Below are 15000 nucleotides of genomic sequence, written 5' to 3'. Positions count from 1 at the left end.
ATGGTGATGGTCAGGGGTGGGTAGTAGAGGAGGGTTTGGGGATGGTGATGGTCAGGGGTGGGTAGTAGAGGAGGGTTTGGGGATGGTGATGGTCAGGGTTGGGTAGTAGAGGGTTGGGGATGGTGAGGGTCAGGGGTGGGTAGTAGAGGAGGGTTTGAGGATGGTGATGGTCAGGGGTGGGTAGTAGAGGAGGGTTTGAGGATGGTGAGGGTCAGGGGGGGGTAGTAGAGGAGGTTTGGGGATGGTGAGGGTCAGGGGTGGGTAGTAGAGGAGGGTTTGGGGATGGTGATGGTCAGGGGTGGGTAGTAGAGGAGGGTTTGAGGATGGTGATGGTCAGGGGGGGGTAGTAGAGGAGGGTTTGAGGATGGTGATGGTCAGGGGTGGGTAGTAGAGGAGGGTTTGAGGATGGTGATGGTCAGGGGGGGGTAGTAGAGGAGGGTTTGGGGATGGTGATGGTCAGGGGTGGGTAGTAGAGGAGGGTTTGAGGATGGTGATGGTCAGGGGTGGGTAGTAGAGGAGGGTTTGAGGATGGTGAGGGTCAGGGGTGGGTAGTAGAGGAGGGTTTGAGGATGGTGATGGTCAGGGGTGGGTAGTAGAGGGAGGTTTGAGGATGGTGAGGGTCAGGGGTGGGTAGTAGAGGAGGGTTTGGGGATGGTGATGGTCAGGGGTGGGTAGTAGAGGAGGGTTTGAGGATGGTGATGGTCAGGGGTGGGTAGTAGAGGAGGGTTTGAGGATGGTGATGGTCAGGGGGGGGTAGTAGAGGAGGGGTTGGGGATGGTGATGGTCAGGGGTGGGTAGTAGAGGAGGGTTTGAGGATGGTGATGGTCAGGGGTGGGTAGTAGAGGTTTGAGGATGGTGAGGGTCAGGGGTGGGTAGTAGAGGTTTGAGGATGGTGAGGGTCAGGGGTGGGTAGTAGAGTGAGGTTTGGGGATGGTGATGGTCAGGGGTGGGTAGTAGAGGAGGGTTTGGGGATGGTGATGGTCAGGGGTGGGTAGTAGAGGAGGGTTTGAGGATGGTGATGGTCAGGGGGGGGTAGTAGAGGAGGGTTTGGGGATGGTGATGGTCAGGGGGGGGTAGTAGAGGAGGGTTTGAGGATGGTGATGGTCAGGGGGGGGTAGTAGAGGGTTGGGGATGGTGATGGTCAGGGGTGGGTAGTAGAGGAGGGTTTGAGGATGGTGATGGTCAGGGGGGGGTAGTAGAGGAGGGTTTGAGGATGGTGATGGTCAGGGGTGGGTAGTAGAGTGAGGTTTGAGGATGGTGAGGGTCAGGGGTGGGTAGTAGAGGAGGGTTTGGGGATGGTGATGGTCAGGGGTGGGTAGTAGAGGAGGGTTTGAGGATGGTGATGGTCAGGGGTGGGTAGTAGAGGTTTGAGGATGGTGAGGGTCAGGGGTGGGTAGTAGAGGAGGGTTTGGGGATGGTGATGGTCAGGGGTGGGTAGTAGAGGAGGGTTTGAGGATGGTGATGGTCAGGGGGGGGTAGTAGAGGAGGGTTTGGGGATGGTGATGGTCAGGGGTGGGTAGTAGAGGAGGGTTTGAGGATGGTGATGGTCAGGGGTGGGTAGTAGAGGTTTGAGGATGGTGAGGGTCAGGGGTGGGTAGTAGAGGGAGGTTTGAGGATGGTGAGGGTCAGGGGTGGGTAGTAGAGGAGGGTTTGGGGATGGTGATGGTCAGGGGTGGGTAGTAGAGGAGGGTTTGAGGATGGTGATGGTCAGGGGTGGGTAGTAGAGGAGGGTTTGGGGATGGTGAGGGTCAGGGGTGGGTAGTAGAGGGTTTGAGGATGGTGAGGGTCAGGGGTGGGTAGTAGAGGGAGGGTTTGAGGATGGTGATGGTCAGGGGTGGGTAGTAGAGGAGGGTTTGAGGATGGTGATGGTCAGGGGTGGGTAGTAGAGGGTTGGGGATGGTGATGGTCAGGGGTGGGTAGTAGAGGAGGGTTTGAGGATGGTGATGGTCAGGGGTGGGTAGTAGAGGAGGGTTTGAGGATGGTGATGGTCAGGGGGGGTAGTAGAGGAGGGGTTGGGGATGGTGATGGTCAGGGGGGGGTAGTAGAGGAGGGTTTGAGGATGGTGATGGTCAGGGGTGGGTAGTAGAGGAGGGTTTGGGGATGGTGATGGTCAGGGGTGGGTAGTAGATGAAGGTTTGGGGATGGTGATGGTCAGGGGTGGGTAGTAGAGGAGGGGTTGGGGATGGTGATGGTCAGGGGGGGGTAGTAGAGGAGGGTTTGAGGATGGTGAGGGTCAGGGGTGGGTAGTAGAGGAGGGTTTGAGGATGGTGATGGTCAGGGGTGGGTAGTAGAGGAGGGTTTGAGGATGGTGATGGTCAGGGGTGGGTAGTAGAGGGAGGTTTGAGGATGGTGATGGTCAGGGGTGGGTAGTAGAGGGAGGTTTGAGGATGGTGATGGTCAGGGGTGGGTAGTAGAGGGAGGTTTGAGGATGGTGATGGTCAGGGGTGGGTAGTAGAGGGAGGTTTGAGGATGGTGATGGTCAGGGGTGGGTAGTAGAGGTTTGAGGATGGTGAGGGTCAGGGGTGGGTAGTAGAGGAGGGTTTGAGGATGGTGATGGTCAGGGGTGGGTAGTAGAGGTTTGAGGATGGTGAGGGTCAGGGGAGGGTAGTAGATGAAGGTTTGAGGATGGTGATGGTCAGGGGGGGGTAGTAGAGGAGGGTTTGGGGATAGTGATGGTCAGGGGGGGGTAGTAGATGAAGGTTTGAGGATGGTGATGGTCAGGGGTGGGTAGTAGAGGAGGGTTTGAGGATGGTGATGGTCAGGGGTGGGTAGTAGAGGAGGGTTTGGGGATGGTGATGGTCAGGGGGGGGTAGTAGAGGAGGGTTTGGGGATGGTGATGGTCAGGGGTGGGTAGTAGAGGAGGGTTTGAGGATGGTGATGGTCAGGGGTGGGTAGTAGAGGAGGGTTTGAGGATGGTGATGGTCAGGGGTGGGTAGTAGAGGAGGGTTTAGGGATGGTGATGGTCAGGGGTGGGTAGTAGAGGAGGGTTTGGGGATGGTGATGGTCAGGGGTGGGTAGTAGAGGAGGGTTTGAGGATGGTGATGGTCAGGGGTGGGTAGTAGAGGAGGGTTTGAGGATGGTGATGGTCAGGGGTGGGTAGTAGAGGAGGGGTTGGGGATGGTGATGGTCAGGGGTGGGTAGTAGAGGAGGGTTTGAGGATGGTGATGGTCAGGGGTGGGTAGTAGAGGAGGGTTTGGGGATGGTGATGGTCAGGGGTGGGTAGTAGAGGAGGGTTTGGGGATGGTGATGGTCAGGGGGGGGTAGTAGAGTGAGGTTTGAGGATGGTGATGGTCAGGGGGGGGTAGTAGAGGAGGGTTTGAGGATGGTGATGGTCAGGGGTGGGTAGTAGAGGAGGGTTTGAGGATGGTGATGGTCAGGGGGGGTAGTAGAGGAGGGTTTGGGGATGGTGATGGTCAGGGGTGGGTAGTAGAGGAGGGTTTGGGGATGGTGATGGTCAGGGGTGGGTAGTAGAGGAGGGTTTGAGGATGGTGATGGTCAGGGGTGGGTAGTAGAGGGTTTGGGGATGGTGATGGTCAGGGGGGGGTAGTAGAGGAGGGTTTGGGGATGGTGATGGTCAGGGGTGGGTAGTAGAGGAGGGTTTGAGGATGGTGATGGTCAGGGGGGGGGTAGTAGAGGGAGGTTTGTGGATGGTGATGGTCAGGGGGGGGTAGTAGAGGAGGGTTTGAGGATGGTGATGGTCAGGGGGGGGTAGTAGAGGAGGGTTTGAGGATGGTGATGGTCAGGGGTGGGTAGTAGAGGTTTGGGGAATGTTTCCTCCCGATGGTGGAGGAAGGGAAACGAGGAGGGAAAGCTGAGTCTAGAGTTCTGCCCGGCAACAGCGTTGTCGTTGCTGCTCATCAATTACCTCAACGAGCCCCGTGCTCCCCGCCCCCGCAGTCCGGAAGAGTTTAGGTCTGAATAAAGCTTTCTGAGCCGTCCTCTCCACTGACAACGGGACGCTCCTCTCCACTGACAATGTCATGCCTTTCACCATGACGACCGTTTCATGTCGGCCATGTTTGGTGCAGCCAGCTGCACGCCCGTGAGCTCTGAGCTGAGACTTCGACTGGGTAAATCCTCCACTCACAGCTGAGAGTCTGCCTTCACAATACTATGCTAATCACCAGCTGGGTGAATAAAAAACAACTATCATATACTTAGGGTGCACTTGATTTATCTTACCCAGTGCAAATGAAATCAATGGATCAGTCCCATTAGTGGCACATACTAGTAAGTGGCAAATCGAATGCACCTCGAATACCTTCAAGAAACAAATGGATGTGTCTGACCCGGGACTGATCCGTACTTCCTCCGCTTGTCGTACCCAGCCCCGCCCCTCTCGGCCGCCCACCTGGTCGTGACCCTTCTTTTTCTTCTTCTTCTTGCCCCAGCAGCCGGAGCTCTCGCCGTCCTTCCCGCTGGCGTCGGCGCACAGCAGCCCGTCCAGCTCCTCGCTGCCGCCCTGCTGGCCCTGAGACGTCTCCGCAGCCAGGCGGTACGACAGGTTCCTCAGGATGCACACGCAGTTCTCTATAGTCTGGAGAGAGGGAGGGGGGGAGGGAGGGGGAGAGAGAGAGAGAGAGGGAAAGGGAGGGAAAGGGAGGGAGGGGGAGGGAGGGGGGAGAGAGGGAGGGAGGGGGAGAGAGAGAGAGGGAGAGAGAGAGGGAGTGGGAGAGAGAGAGGGAGTGGGAGGGAGGGGGGAAGAGAGAGAGAGAGAGAGGGAGGGGGAGAGAAAGAGAAAGAGAGGAAGGGAGGGAGAGAGAGTGAGAGAGAGGGAGGGGTGAGGAGGATAGATGCGTTAAATGTTTAATTAACGGTAAAACAAGTTGTCAAATAAGCCACCAAAATATTACGATCGTCCAGGGTGAGTGTCCCGAAATGTGAATATTAATGTGCAACTTTAGGAGTCCTGTCATGTCCTGTCCTTTACTGTCCTGTCCTCTCCTGTCCTTTCACCTGTCTATTGTTGTATTGCTTTAAGCACCACGGGTTGAGAGAATAAGGCATGTAAGTACAACGGCAATCAATGAATTCTGATTGTGATTCTGACTCAACAACCCAACAGGAAGGAAATCACTTCCCAAACGACGGGTAAGCCTCCTTGTGAGAGCGATTGTTCCGGCGCTGCAGCGTTGCTCTGTGTTTGTGGGCGGAGCCTCCGGTCTGGTGGAGACGGTGGAACCAGCTAGCGGTTCTGTCTGGGGCCCGGGGCCCCGCGGATCTGATAATCCTATTGTAGCGATCGAGCAGCCAAGCAGAGGAGGGGGTGGAGAGATGGAGGGACACTTTGATCTGGCGAGGGATTTGGGCTGGATTAGAGCCGTAAGACCCCCCCCCCCGCCCCCAACAGGTTTTTTGCAGAAAGTCAGACAGACAGAGAACAAAGGGCTTTGATCTGGACCCACGCAAACTAGGAACTCATTTAGACTGACAACTACAGGAGCTGGAGTATCTGAAGAAGTCACTTAGCGCCTTAGGCACCTGGAAGACCACTATATGAATAAAATGTGTTATTATTGTTATTACTATTATAATTATTATAATTATTATTATTACTATTATTATTATTATTATTGTAAAAAACTAGACAGTGGTAGAGTATGTAGAGTAGATGAGTCACAGAATGACCGCGTGTACAGGAGTACAGGAATGCAGACAGATATCGGTTTGCTGGTGAAACGCTGTTGGCAAACATACTGTAAAGAAAGCCTCCATCAGACAGGATGAGAGGGTGAGGAGACAGGAAGTAGTAGCATCAGAGGAGACAGGAAGTAGTCGTATCAGAGGAGACAGGAAGAAGTCGTATCAGAGGAGACAGGAAGTAGTAGTACCAGAGGAGACAGGAAGTAGTAGTACCAGAGGAGACAGGAAGTAGTAGTATCAGAGGAGACAGGAAGTAGTAGTACCTTGCTGTCGATCTCGCTGCTCCCAAGCGCGGTCTGGATGACGTAGAGAAGGGCGTCCGTCAGACCTTCACACTCCCTCATCCTCCTCCTCGCCTCCTCCCCTGCTGAGCTCACGTTCCTGAGACACAACACACACACACACACACACACACACACACACGCACGCACACACGCACACACGCACACACACACGCACGCACACACGCACACACGCACGCACGCACGCACACACACACACACACACACACACACACACACACACACACACACACACACACGCACACACACAGTCAACACATCTCTTTGCTTGTATTGCAGATTGGCATATCTTCAAACACATATCTCTTCTCAAACACGATGTAGGAAATAACTGCTCATTTCGAGCATTGCAACCATCGTAATTCACATATCAAATCATAACCATAGTAGAGTTTGCCTATGACTCTTTAGCAAGGCCTAAGCCATCAGTGAAGAACTTTAAAGGTCAGTCTATTAAAGGTGCAGTCTGTAGAATTTAGTGGTGTCTAGCGGTGATGCTATTCCTCCCTTTCCATTGACGTAGGAGAAGCTACGGTGGCCTGTAAGGTACCAGTACTTCCAAAAAACATCTCCCCTCTTTAAACTCTAGTGCCATCTTAGACCCTCTAGACCCATTTGTCCGCTCTGGGCTACCGTAGAGGCATGGTGGTGCAACCGTGGAATCGGACCCAGTCACACTATTAAAGGTTCATGCTAAGGTGAAGAAAACACAACGATTATTATTTTATACACTAACTATGAATAATTAATAATATACTCCATTTCTGCCGAGTACGTTCAGCTAGATTCCACTACATTCTACACAGTGCACCTTTAAGGGAACATCTAATGGTGCAGACAACCAACCAGCAAGCCAACCAGCCAGATAGAGATGGAACCAGCCAGCTAACCATTCAGATACACAGCCAGTGAGCCGACCAGCCAGATAGTGATGGAACCAGCCAGCTAACCATTCAGATACACAGCCAGTGAGCCGACCAGCCAGATAGTGATGGAACCAGCCAGCTAACCATTCAGATACACAGCCAGTGAGCCGACCAGCCAGATAGTGATGGAACCAGCCAGCTAACCATTCAGATACACAGCCAGTGAGCCGACCAGCCAGACAGCCACATGTAGCCAGCTATCAAGCCAACCAACCAATCTACCAACCAGCCAGTTGTCCTGCCAACTTGCCAATCGATCAAATTCAACCATCTAGCCATATCCGTCATCCTGGCTTGGCCTGATCTGATATGGACACGTCTGGTCTAGTCTGGTCTGGTCTAGTCTGGTCTGGTCTGGTCTAGTCTGGTCTGGTCTGGTCTGGTCTGGTCTGGTCTAGTCTGGCCTAGTCTAGTCTAGTCTAGTCTAGTCTGGTCTGGTCTGGTCTGGTCTGGTCTGGTCTGGTCTGGTCTGGTCTGGTCTAGTCTGGTCTGGTCTGGTCTGGTCTAGTCTAGTCTGGTCTAGTCTGGTCTGGTCTGGTCTAGTCTAGTCTGGTCTGGTCTGGTCTGGTCTGGTCTGGTCTGGTCTGGTCTGGTCTGGTCTGGTCTGGTCTGGTCTGGTCTATTCTGGTCTAGTCTGGTCTAGTCTGGTCTAGTCTGGTCTAGTCTGGTCCTAGTCTAGTCTGGTCTGGTCTGGTCTGGTCTGGTCTGGTCTGGTCTAGTCTGTGCATCATGCCGCCTACAGCCTCTGTTAGGGAAAGGGAGAGTATTGAGTATTGATGGTCTGTCTGTGTCTCCAGACCCAGAGTTCTCTGTGAACGGCCAAGCAAACAAAGCCAGGATCAATCTGCTGTTTGGAGCTGAATTTAGTTACAGTAGTGATCGCTCTGGCAGTGATGGGGGGCTGGAGTGGAGATGAGCGAGAGAGAGGGGGGGGGGGGGCGGAGCGAGAGAGAGGTGGGGAGAGAGAGAGAGGGGGGGGGGGGAGAGGGAGAGGGGGGGGGCAGAGAGAGAGAGGGGGGGGCAGAGAGAGAGAGAGAGGGGGGGGGGAGAGGGGGGGTAGAGAGAGAGGGGGGGGGTAGAGAGAGAGAGAGAGAGAGGGGCGGAGGGGACAGAGATAGTGACAGAGAGAGTTCTGTCAAACCACTGCGAATCCCATTTTAGCAGGAAGGAACAGCAACACTCAAGGTCAGAGGTCATCACCCAGATCACACACCAGAGATGACCTCTGAGGGAGATAGATGACACGTCTTCATCTCTCTGTCTCTCCGTGACCCTCGGACGTCAACAAAGTCCTTTGGAGGTGGCTCGTGTCTGCCGATGGCTCTGCCCAGAGGTGTCCTTTAAGGCACTTGCCACGTAAAGCCTAGTCCTTACCGCAGCGGCGCGGGTTCGAATCCGGCCCGGGCCCTTCGCTGCATGTCCTCCCCTCCCTCTCGCCCACATTTCCTGTCTGTCCTCACACCATCCTGTCCCAGAAAGGCACTAAGATATCTTTTAAAAAGACTAATGGACCAACTCATAAAGGCTTCGTGACAAACAGCTATCGCACCCTCCTACTGCTAACCAATGGGGTGTGGCGGACAGGCAGACAGAGAGACGTCGTCCCTGCGAGGCGGCCGTCCTTAGAGGACCCCCGGCCGACGGAGAGCGTTTGCGTTTCCTCTCAGCCGCCGCCGTGACAATGTTGACAGCCGGCGCCCCGTCTCCCGCGGCGATGAGAGGGGGGCAGCGGGAGGGGGGAGGCATGGGGTGACACCAGCGTAAAGGAAGCCGTAGCCAGCTTGCCGTCGCATGTTTCAATCAGGGCCGCCAAGCTGCCGGGCCGAGCTGACGGACCCGCGGGCGGCCATCCCTCTGACAGCTGACAGCTACGGTGACTCAGCGCACCGCCCACTCCCCAGCCAATCATGTACAGTTTGCTCAGCTACACTAGTGATGATTGGTCCCATGAGAGAGCGGCTTCACGCCAGAAGCCAATGGGGTCAGGGCGTGCCATACTGTACGCTGTTAGCTTACCGTTTTTCGCGAATGACTTCCTGCTTCAACAAGGTAACAGGACACTGTGTTAGGCTCGGATCTCACTAGTCGTCCTCCCATAGGGTGTGTGTGTGTGTGTGTGTGTGTGTGTGGGCTGGTGCAATACAAATACCAGTCTGTCTCTCAGCAGACTTAGTTCCCAAAGTCCACTTCCAGAATCCAGCACTTTTGAGATTGTCTCACAATGACAAGTGCTCTATGAATAAAATTAATTATCATTATTTATCGTTATTAAAATCCCTGACGAAGTTACAGAGCTGCGCAGCCATTTCTGGAATCCTGCAGACCCCCCCGGTTTGCTGAGTCGACACCCCAGGTTGTTTCCAGACACAGACATCCCTCATGGTGCACTGTGGGTAATTACGGAGTAGAGGGGGGGGGTGACACATGGTCTGGGCTGGCTGGTCAGGCCCTGGCACCGTTCACCGTCTGCTACCTCACAGGCCTGAGCGCCTTAATCAATACTCCTTATCCCTCTATAATAAGCTGGGATCCAGTGGTGTGTTTGTGGTTGGTCGGGCATTTACAGAGGGGGGGGGGATGGGGGGGGTGGGCAGGGGGGGGGGGCATTTACAGAGGAGGGGGGGGGGCAGGGGGGGGCAGGGAGAGAGTGGGTTGACCAGGGGTAGGTTTTCCAAAGCCATTGTAGCTTGGCAGTTCTTTGTTCATGTACACAACCCTAGACTCGCGTACAAATCGTGTTTATTTACATATAAATCGAGTGACAAACATGAATTCCAAATGTGTCAGTCTCCTGGACGCAGCGCTGCGGAGCGCGGTGACAGGGACCCTGCGGAGAGTCGGCGGAGGAGGGCGTGACAGAGGGAGACGCAGGGGGGGGGGGGGGGGGGACCGCGCCTCGCCCTGTGACCACAGCTTCCCCCTGGACAGACGCGCGTCCCCCGCCGTGACCTCCCGCCTTTCTGAACATCGGGCTGGACGTGACCTCTGCCCTGCCCTAAGAGTAGACCTCCAGCGAGCAAGCAGACCGTTTAAGGTGCGCTCGCTAGCTACAGTCTGTGAAACCCCGCAGTATGTAAACAGCAAACTCGAACGCAAACTCAAACATCCCGAAAATACCCATAATGCACTTTCAAACAGAGCGGCGACCCTTACGGACCTGAGGCAGCCGGTGGCGTTGCGCAGCACCTGGGAAGAGTGCAGGTGCAGCTTGCGCTCCGCCTGGTGGGCGGTGCCATCCCAGCCCGAGTGCGGAATGATGACGGCGTTGGTCAGGACCGCCAGAGCGTCCTGGATGATGGGCATCTTCAGGGCGTCGCACGACGACAGGTTCCACAGCACGCCTGTGGGTTCCGCACGCACACACACACGCACACGCACACAGACACACACACAACGTGTGTTTAACATGGCTAAATCACAACCACTGCAACACTCTCGGGATACATGGTTACGGGATGCTGCACTGTGCACGCGTACGCACACACACTCAAACAGACGCACATATAGACGACACGTTCAAATCACTCTTGCTGCACTTTGCTTAAAACTGATGAAAAATACGCGTGTGCCTTTCGGGACGCCGTAGGATGGCAAACACGCACGCCGTCTCGATGGCGCCCGGGCCTGCTAGTTTGAGGAGGAGGCGCCCTCGCATTGTGATCAAGCCGTAAAACACGCAAATAAAACGTAGCCATGCTAGCTTCTGCACTGTGAATGTTTAACAAGGCCACTTGTGCATCTGTTCGCCATAGTGATTAGCGAGTGGATGCCCCTCCCCCTCGCCGCCCCAGGGCAGATCTGTGAGGGCCGGTCGTGATGCCCCTCCCCCTCGCCGCCCCAGGGCAGATCTGTGAGGGCCGGTCGTGACTGCTAAACCGCCGCCGCCGCCGCGCTCACGGCTCCCCAGATCGTGATCTTCCTCCCTAATTTAATGTGCAGCCAGCCAACCTCGAAAATGGAGAGACTTTTCTCTCGCCTCTCACCAATTGCCTCCCTCCTCTCAGCTACTGACGTTGGCACAGAGAGCATGAGCACCGACTGAGAGAGAGAGAGAGAGAGAGAGAGAGGGAGGGAGGGAGAGAGAGAGAGAGGGAGAGAGAGAGAGGGAGAGAGAGAGAGAGAGAGAGAGAGAGAGGGGGAGAGAGAGAGAGAGAGAGAGAGAGAGAGAGGCAGAGATGGAGAGATGCAGCTGGTCTCTCTTCGGCCTCCAATTTCTCTCTCTCTCTCTCTCTCCCTCTCTCTCTCTCTCTCTCCCTCCCCCTCACGGTTATAACTGTGTTGGGTCACAGCGGCAGAGCGTGTCCCTAAGTGAACTGCAGCCCCTTTCTTTTCTAAAATAAAAAGCAAAATACAAAAACGTCCACAAAATAACGGACGACGCATGACAAATTACTGTACATTTTAAGAAATCACCAGATGTTTCCCCACTGGGGGATACCGGAAGAGTTAATAAAACCACAACAACAACAACGAACACATGACAAAAGGTACAGTATTGTGGGGGAATGGGGGGAGGGGGCTGTCATGTTGGGCAGGGCAATATTGATCATGCACATTGTGAGATATTTTGAGTTGGAGTATTCAATCAATCAATCAATCAATCAATCAATCAATCAATCAATCAAAGCTTTATTTGTATAGCGCATTTCATACCCAGAGGCATCACAATGCGCTTTACAGGGAACAAGGGAGGTGGGCATACGACCCACCCCTACATATTCCAGAGGGAAGCAAAAAAACAGTTATCAACCGGGGGCCAATTGAGTATTGGGGTGGGAAAAAATAGGTGGGGTGGTAAAGAGAGTATGGGTGGGGTGGTAAAGAGAGTATGGGTGGGGTGGTATAGAGAGTATGGGTGGGGTGGTAAAGAGAGTATGGGTGGGGTGGTAAAGAGAGTATGGGTGGGGTGGTATAGAGTATGGGTGGGGTGGTAGAGAGAGTATGGCTGGGGTGGTAGAGAGAGTATGGGTGGGGTGGTATAGAGAGTATGGGTGGGGTGGTTAAGAGAGTATGGGTGGGGTGGTAGAGAGAGTATGGGTGGGGTGGTTAAGAGAGTATGGGTGGGGTGGTAGAGAGAGTATGGGTGGGGTGGTAAAGAGAGTATGGGTGGGGTGGTAAAGAGAGTATGGGTAGGGTGGTAAAGAGAGTATGGGTGGGGTGGTAAAGAGAGTATGGGTGGGGTGGTATAGAGAGTATGGGTGGGGTGGTAAAGAGAGTATGGGTGGGGTGGTAAAGAGAGTATGGGTGGGGTGGTATAGAGAGTATGGGTGGGGTGGTAGAGAGAGGAATCATCTCTGGATGTAGTGCAGGAAAGGTGGGCAGGTGCTGCTGTCAGTGTCCTACTCCCAAGCCAGAGGAAATGGCTTCTATTTGGCTGTTAATTAAGGCTGTAGCTGGCGTGCGTGATGTGTTTACAGGGGTGCAGATGTAGCTGTTAGCCAAAGGTCAACAGCGCACACAGATTACAAAGAGATTGGCCACACAGAGCACTCTGGCGCGGGGAGGGCCTTTCACACCCCTCCTAAGCACCGACTGTGATTTGTCAAGAGGCCTCACACACACACGCACGCACGTACACACACACACACACACTTAACGCTGATTGTCATAACCTTGGCGGCCGACCTGACACCTCATAATTCTAGCTGACCTTCACCCCCCCCCTCCCCTGCTCCCTCCCCCCTCCACACACACACACACACACACACACACACACACACGCGCCTCCTTTATGAAGTCAATTACAAGCGGTCGGCCATTCTCTCTTCAGCTCTGTTCTGTCCTGGGCTGAACAGCAGCAGTGTAATTACACACTAGCGTTCCCGCTCGGCAGACAGGACCGGTTGTGTTGTTGTGTCTGGCGGTCCGCGCGTCTCAGTGACTTACTGTGCGCCGTGTGCAATTAGTGAAGACGGTAATGGTGCGAGGAGCGTCGCTGTACTCCAGCTAAGGGGCCGCGTTCCTCCTCTGAATTAAAGGCCTGTTAACATAATATGTGCCTTTTTATTTTTATTTTTTATTTATATATTATTATATTATTATATAATAATAATACATTTCTGAGATGCACCTGTACTTCTGCGATGACTGACTGGATATGCGCTTAGAGAGAGTTTGTGCTTCATAGGTGATGGGGATCTCTGAGTGACGCGGTCATCGGAGGTCCAGCTCTGAAAACTCTGGAGCTCCACGTCCGCTGGCCGAGAATTTACACCGCACACTTACGAGGGAACGGGCACCTTTCCGAACAAGAGACAGGATGAATGAGCCCCAGCGGTCAGAAGCTGCATACGCATCATACTACACTGAACCCTTTGGGCCACCATCCATCCAGCTGCCAGTGGTCAGGCATAAGCACAACTGCATCTGCTTCACGTTGCCAGGACGTAACCAGCACAAAGCTGATTGGTGCACAGCGTATCAGGAGGAGAGTCATCTGTGCCGTTTCCTGGATTTCTTTTTGAGTTAAAAGAAAGCGCTCTGGGGGCCAATCTACTTTGCACACAGGGTTTAAAGCTCTGGGAGGTAAATACTACGCACATTAAATTAATAACAATTAAAAGGATTTCATATATTCATATTCATGAAGAAAACGTTTCCACTCCTTTGGGAACATCTTCCCATGGGACTACAGGTGGAAATTAGCCTCTGGCTACAACCTGGCTAGTTTACAATCTCTGGTTGTATTGCTAAAATCATATAGTGATTGTTCATTAACTTGCGCTGTCCCTCAGCAAATAAATCAATCAAATCAAATCAATCAAATCCTTCATTACCGCAAAGGAGCAGGCATCATGGGTGGGGGACAACATGTTTACAGTGCTGCACCATCTGTCTTGTCTCTGTGGGAGACGTTGGGCTGTCGTTGGTTTGACAGATGAAAGAGGTTAATTGCCTTCTATCATCAGAGAGAGAGAGAGAGAGAGATGGAGTGCTGAAGACGGAGGGAGGAGAGAGTGTTTGTGTGTGTGTGCACGTGTGTGTACGTTCGTCCGCATATGTGTGAATTAGCTCCACGGGAAGCCATCTCCAAGCCAAGAGATAAGGGGCTTCCGCCAAGCTCCCGGTTGTCAAGGCGACAGGAACGACGCCATTCCAGGCGCCGTTGCCGTGGCAGAGGAGCGACTAGAGGCTTCGTAAGCGCCGTCATCCACATCTACCTCCATCAACCACCAACACTCCCGCCACGCCAGACTGGCCCCACGCCGCCTATCTACGCAGCTCCGCTACGCCACCTCCTGGCTGTACGGGGGACATCGAGGGGATGTCCGAAGAGGCGAGCGTGAGAAATGTCACGAATCCTCTTCTCCACCTGGAACCACGGGCAGAGAGTTGCGTTGAAGCGGCTCTCTGTGTTCCCGGCAGCTACTTCCTGGTTTAGACCTTCCCTGGGCTGGGTTGGTCGGGTTGTGGGGGCGGGGGCGGGGCATCCTGGCTGTTTGGTGGAACACGGAGGCTATAGGACGCGGGACAACACCCATGGACATCTCATCTCAGGAGACATGAAGAAATCCATAGTTTAAAGAGCTTTATTTCCCCCTCAATACTGATCTTTCAAGAGGGAGAGAGAGAGAGAGAGAGAGAAAGAGAGAGAGAGAGAGAGAGAGGGTGAGAGAGAGAGAGAGAGAGAGAGAGAGAGGATATGAGAGAGAGAGAGAGAGGGAGAGAGAGAGAGAGAGAAAGAGAGTATGAAGGGATGTAGTGGAGCAGTGTTAAAGGTGAGCAACCCTGTTGTGGCTTCCTGTGATGTCACTGACCGACCCAACTTGGGAGCTCGAAGTAGGACACGCCCCCCCTCGACCTCAGCCAGTCAGGTTTGATTTAAGGTCACAACACTGAACTCTGAACCCTCTAGTTCTGCTTCTGGTCCTCACTGGCCAAAGAGGGTCCATGAATATGACATGACACACACACACACACACACACACACACCAGGGGTGAGAAATAGAAGGCGAGGAGAGGTGAAGAAAGAGGAGAGGAGTGGGAGGGGAGGAGAGGAGAAAAGATGAGAGGAGAAGAGAGGAGGAGTCCCTGTGGGTCTGTACAGGGCTTACTGGCTGATTAATTTGTGATTGAGTGTGTTCCGTGCTTTGAATTGCTTTCTCATTTCTATGCTAATCTCCTACGGT

The 15000-nt window shown here is 53.9% G+C and overlaps 1 protein-coding gene across 1 annotated transcript in view; it reads right to left on the bottom strand.

Annotated features, from left to right (window-relative positions):
* Positions 1 to 15000, bottom strand: part of ctnnd2b (catenin (cadherin-associated protein), delta 2b) — a gene marked incomplete at both ends in the record, with an annotated part of 70457 nt that overhangs the window by 9095 nt on the left and 46362 nt on the right. The window contains 3 exons of the mRNA XM_084458328.1: positions 4352 to 4537; positions 5907 to 6024; positions 10029 to 10212. Of these exons, the coding sequence (XP_084314454.1) occupies positions 4352 to 4537; positions 5907 to 6024; positions 10029 to 10212 (488 nt within the window). The remainder of the gene's footprint in view (positions 1 to 4351; positions 4538 to 5906; positions 6025 to 10028; positions 10213 to 15000) is intronic.

The sequence above is a fragment of the Borostomias antarcticus genome (assembly GCF_949987555.1).
Source record: "Borostomias antarcticus genome assembly, chromosome: 24".
Classification (NCBI taxonomy): Eukaryota; Metazoa; Chordata; class Actinopteri; order Stomiiformes; family Stomiidae; genus Borostomias; species Borostomias antarcticus.
The sequence above is the reverse complement of the archived record's forward strand: the minus strand, read 5'-3'. Positions and strand labels throughout refer to the sequence as shown.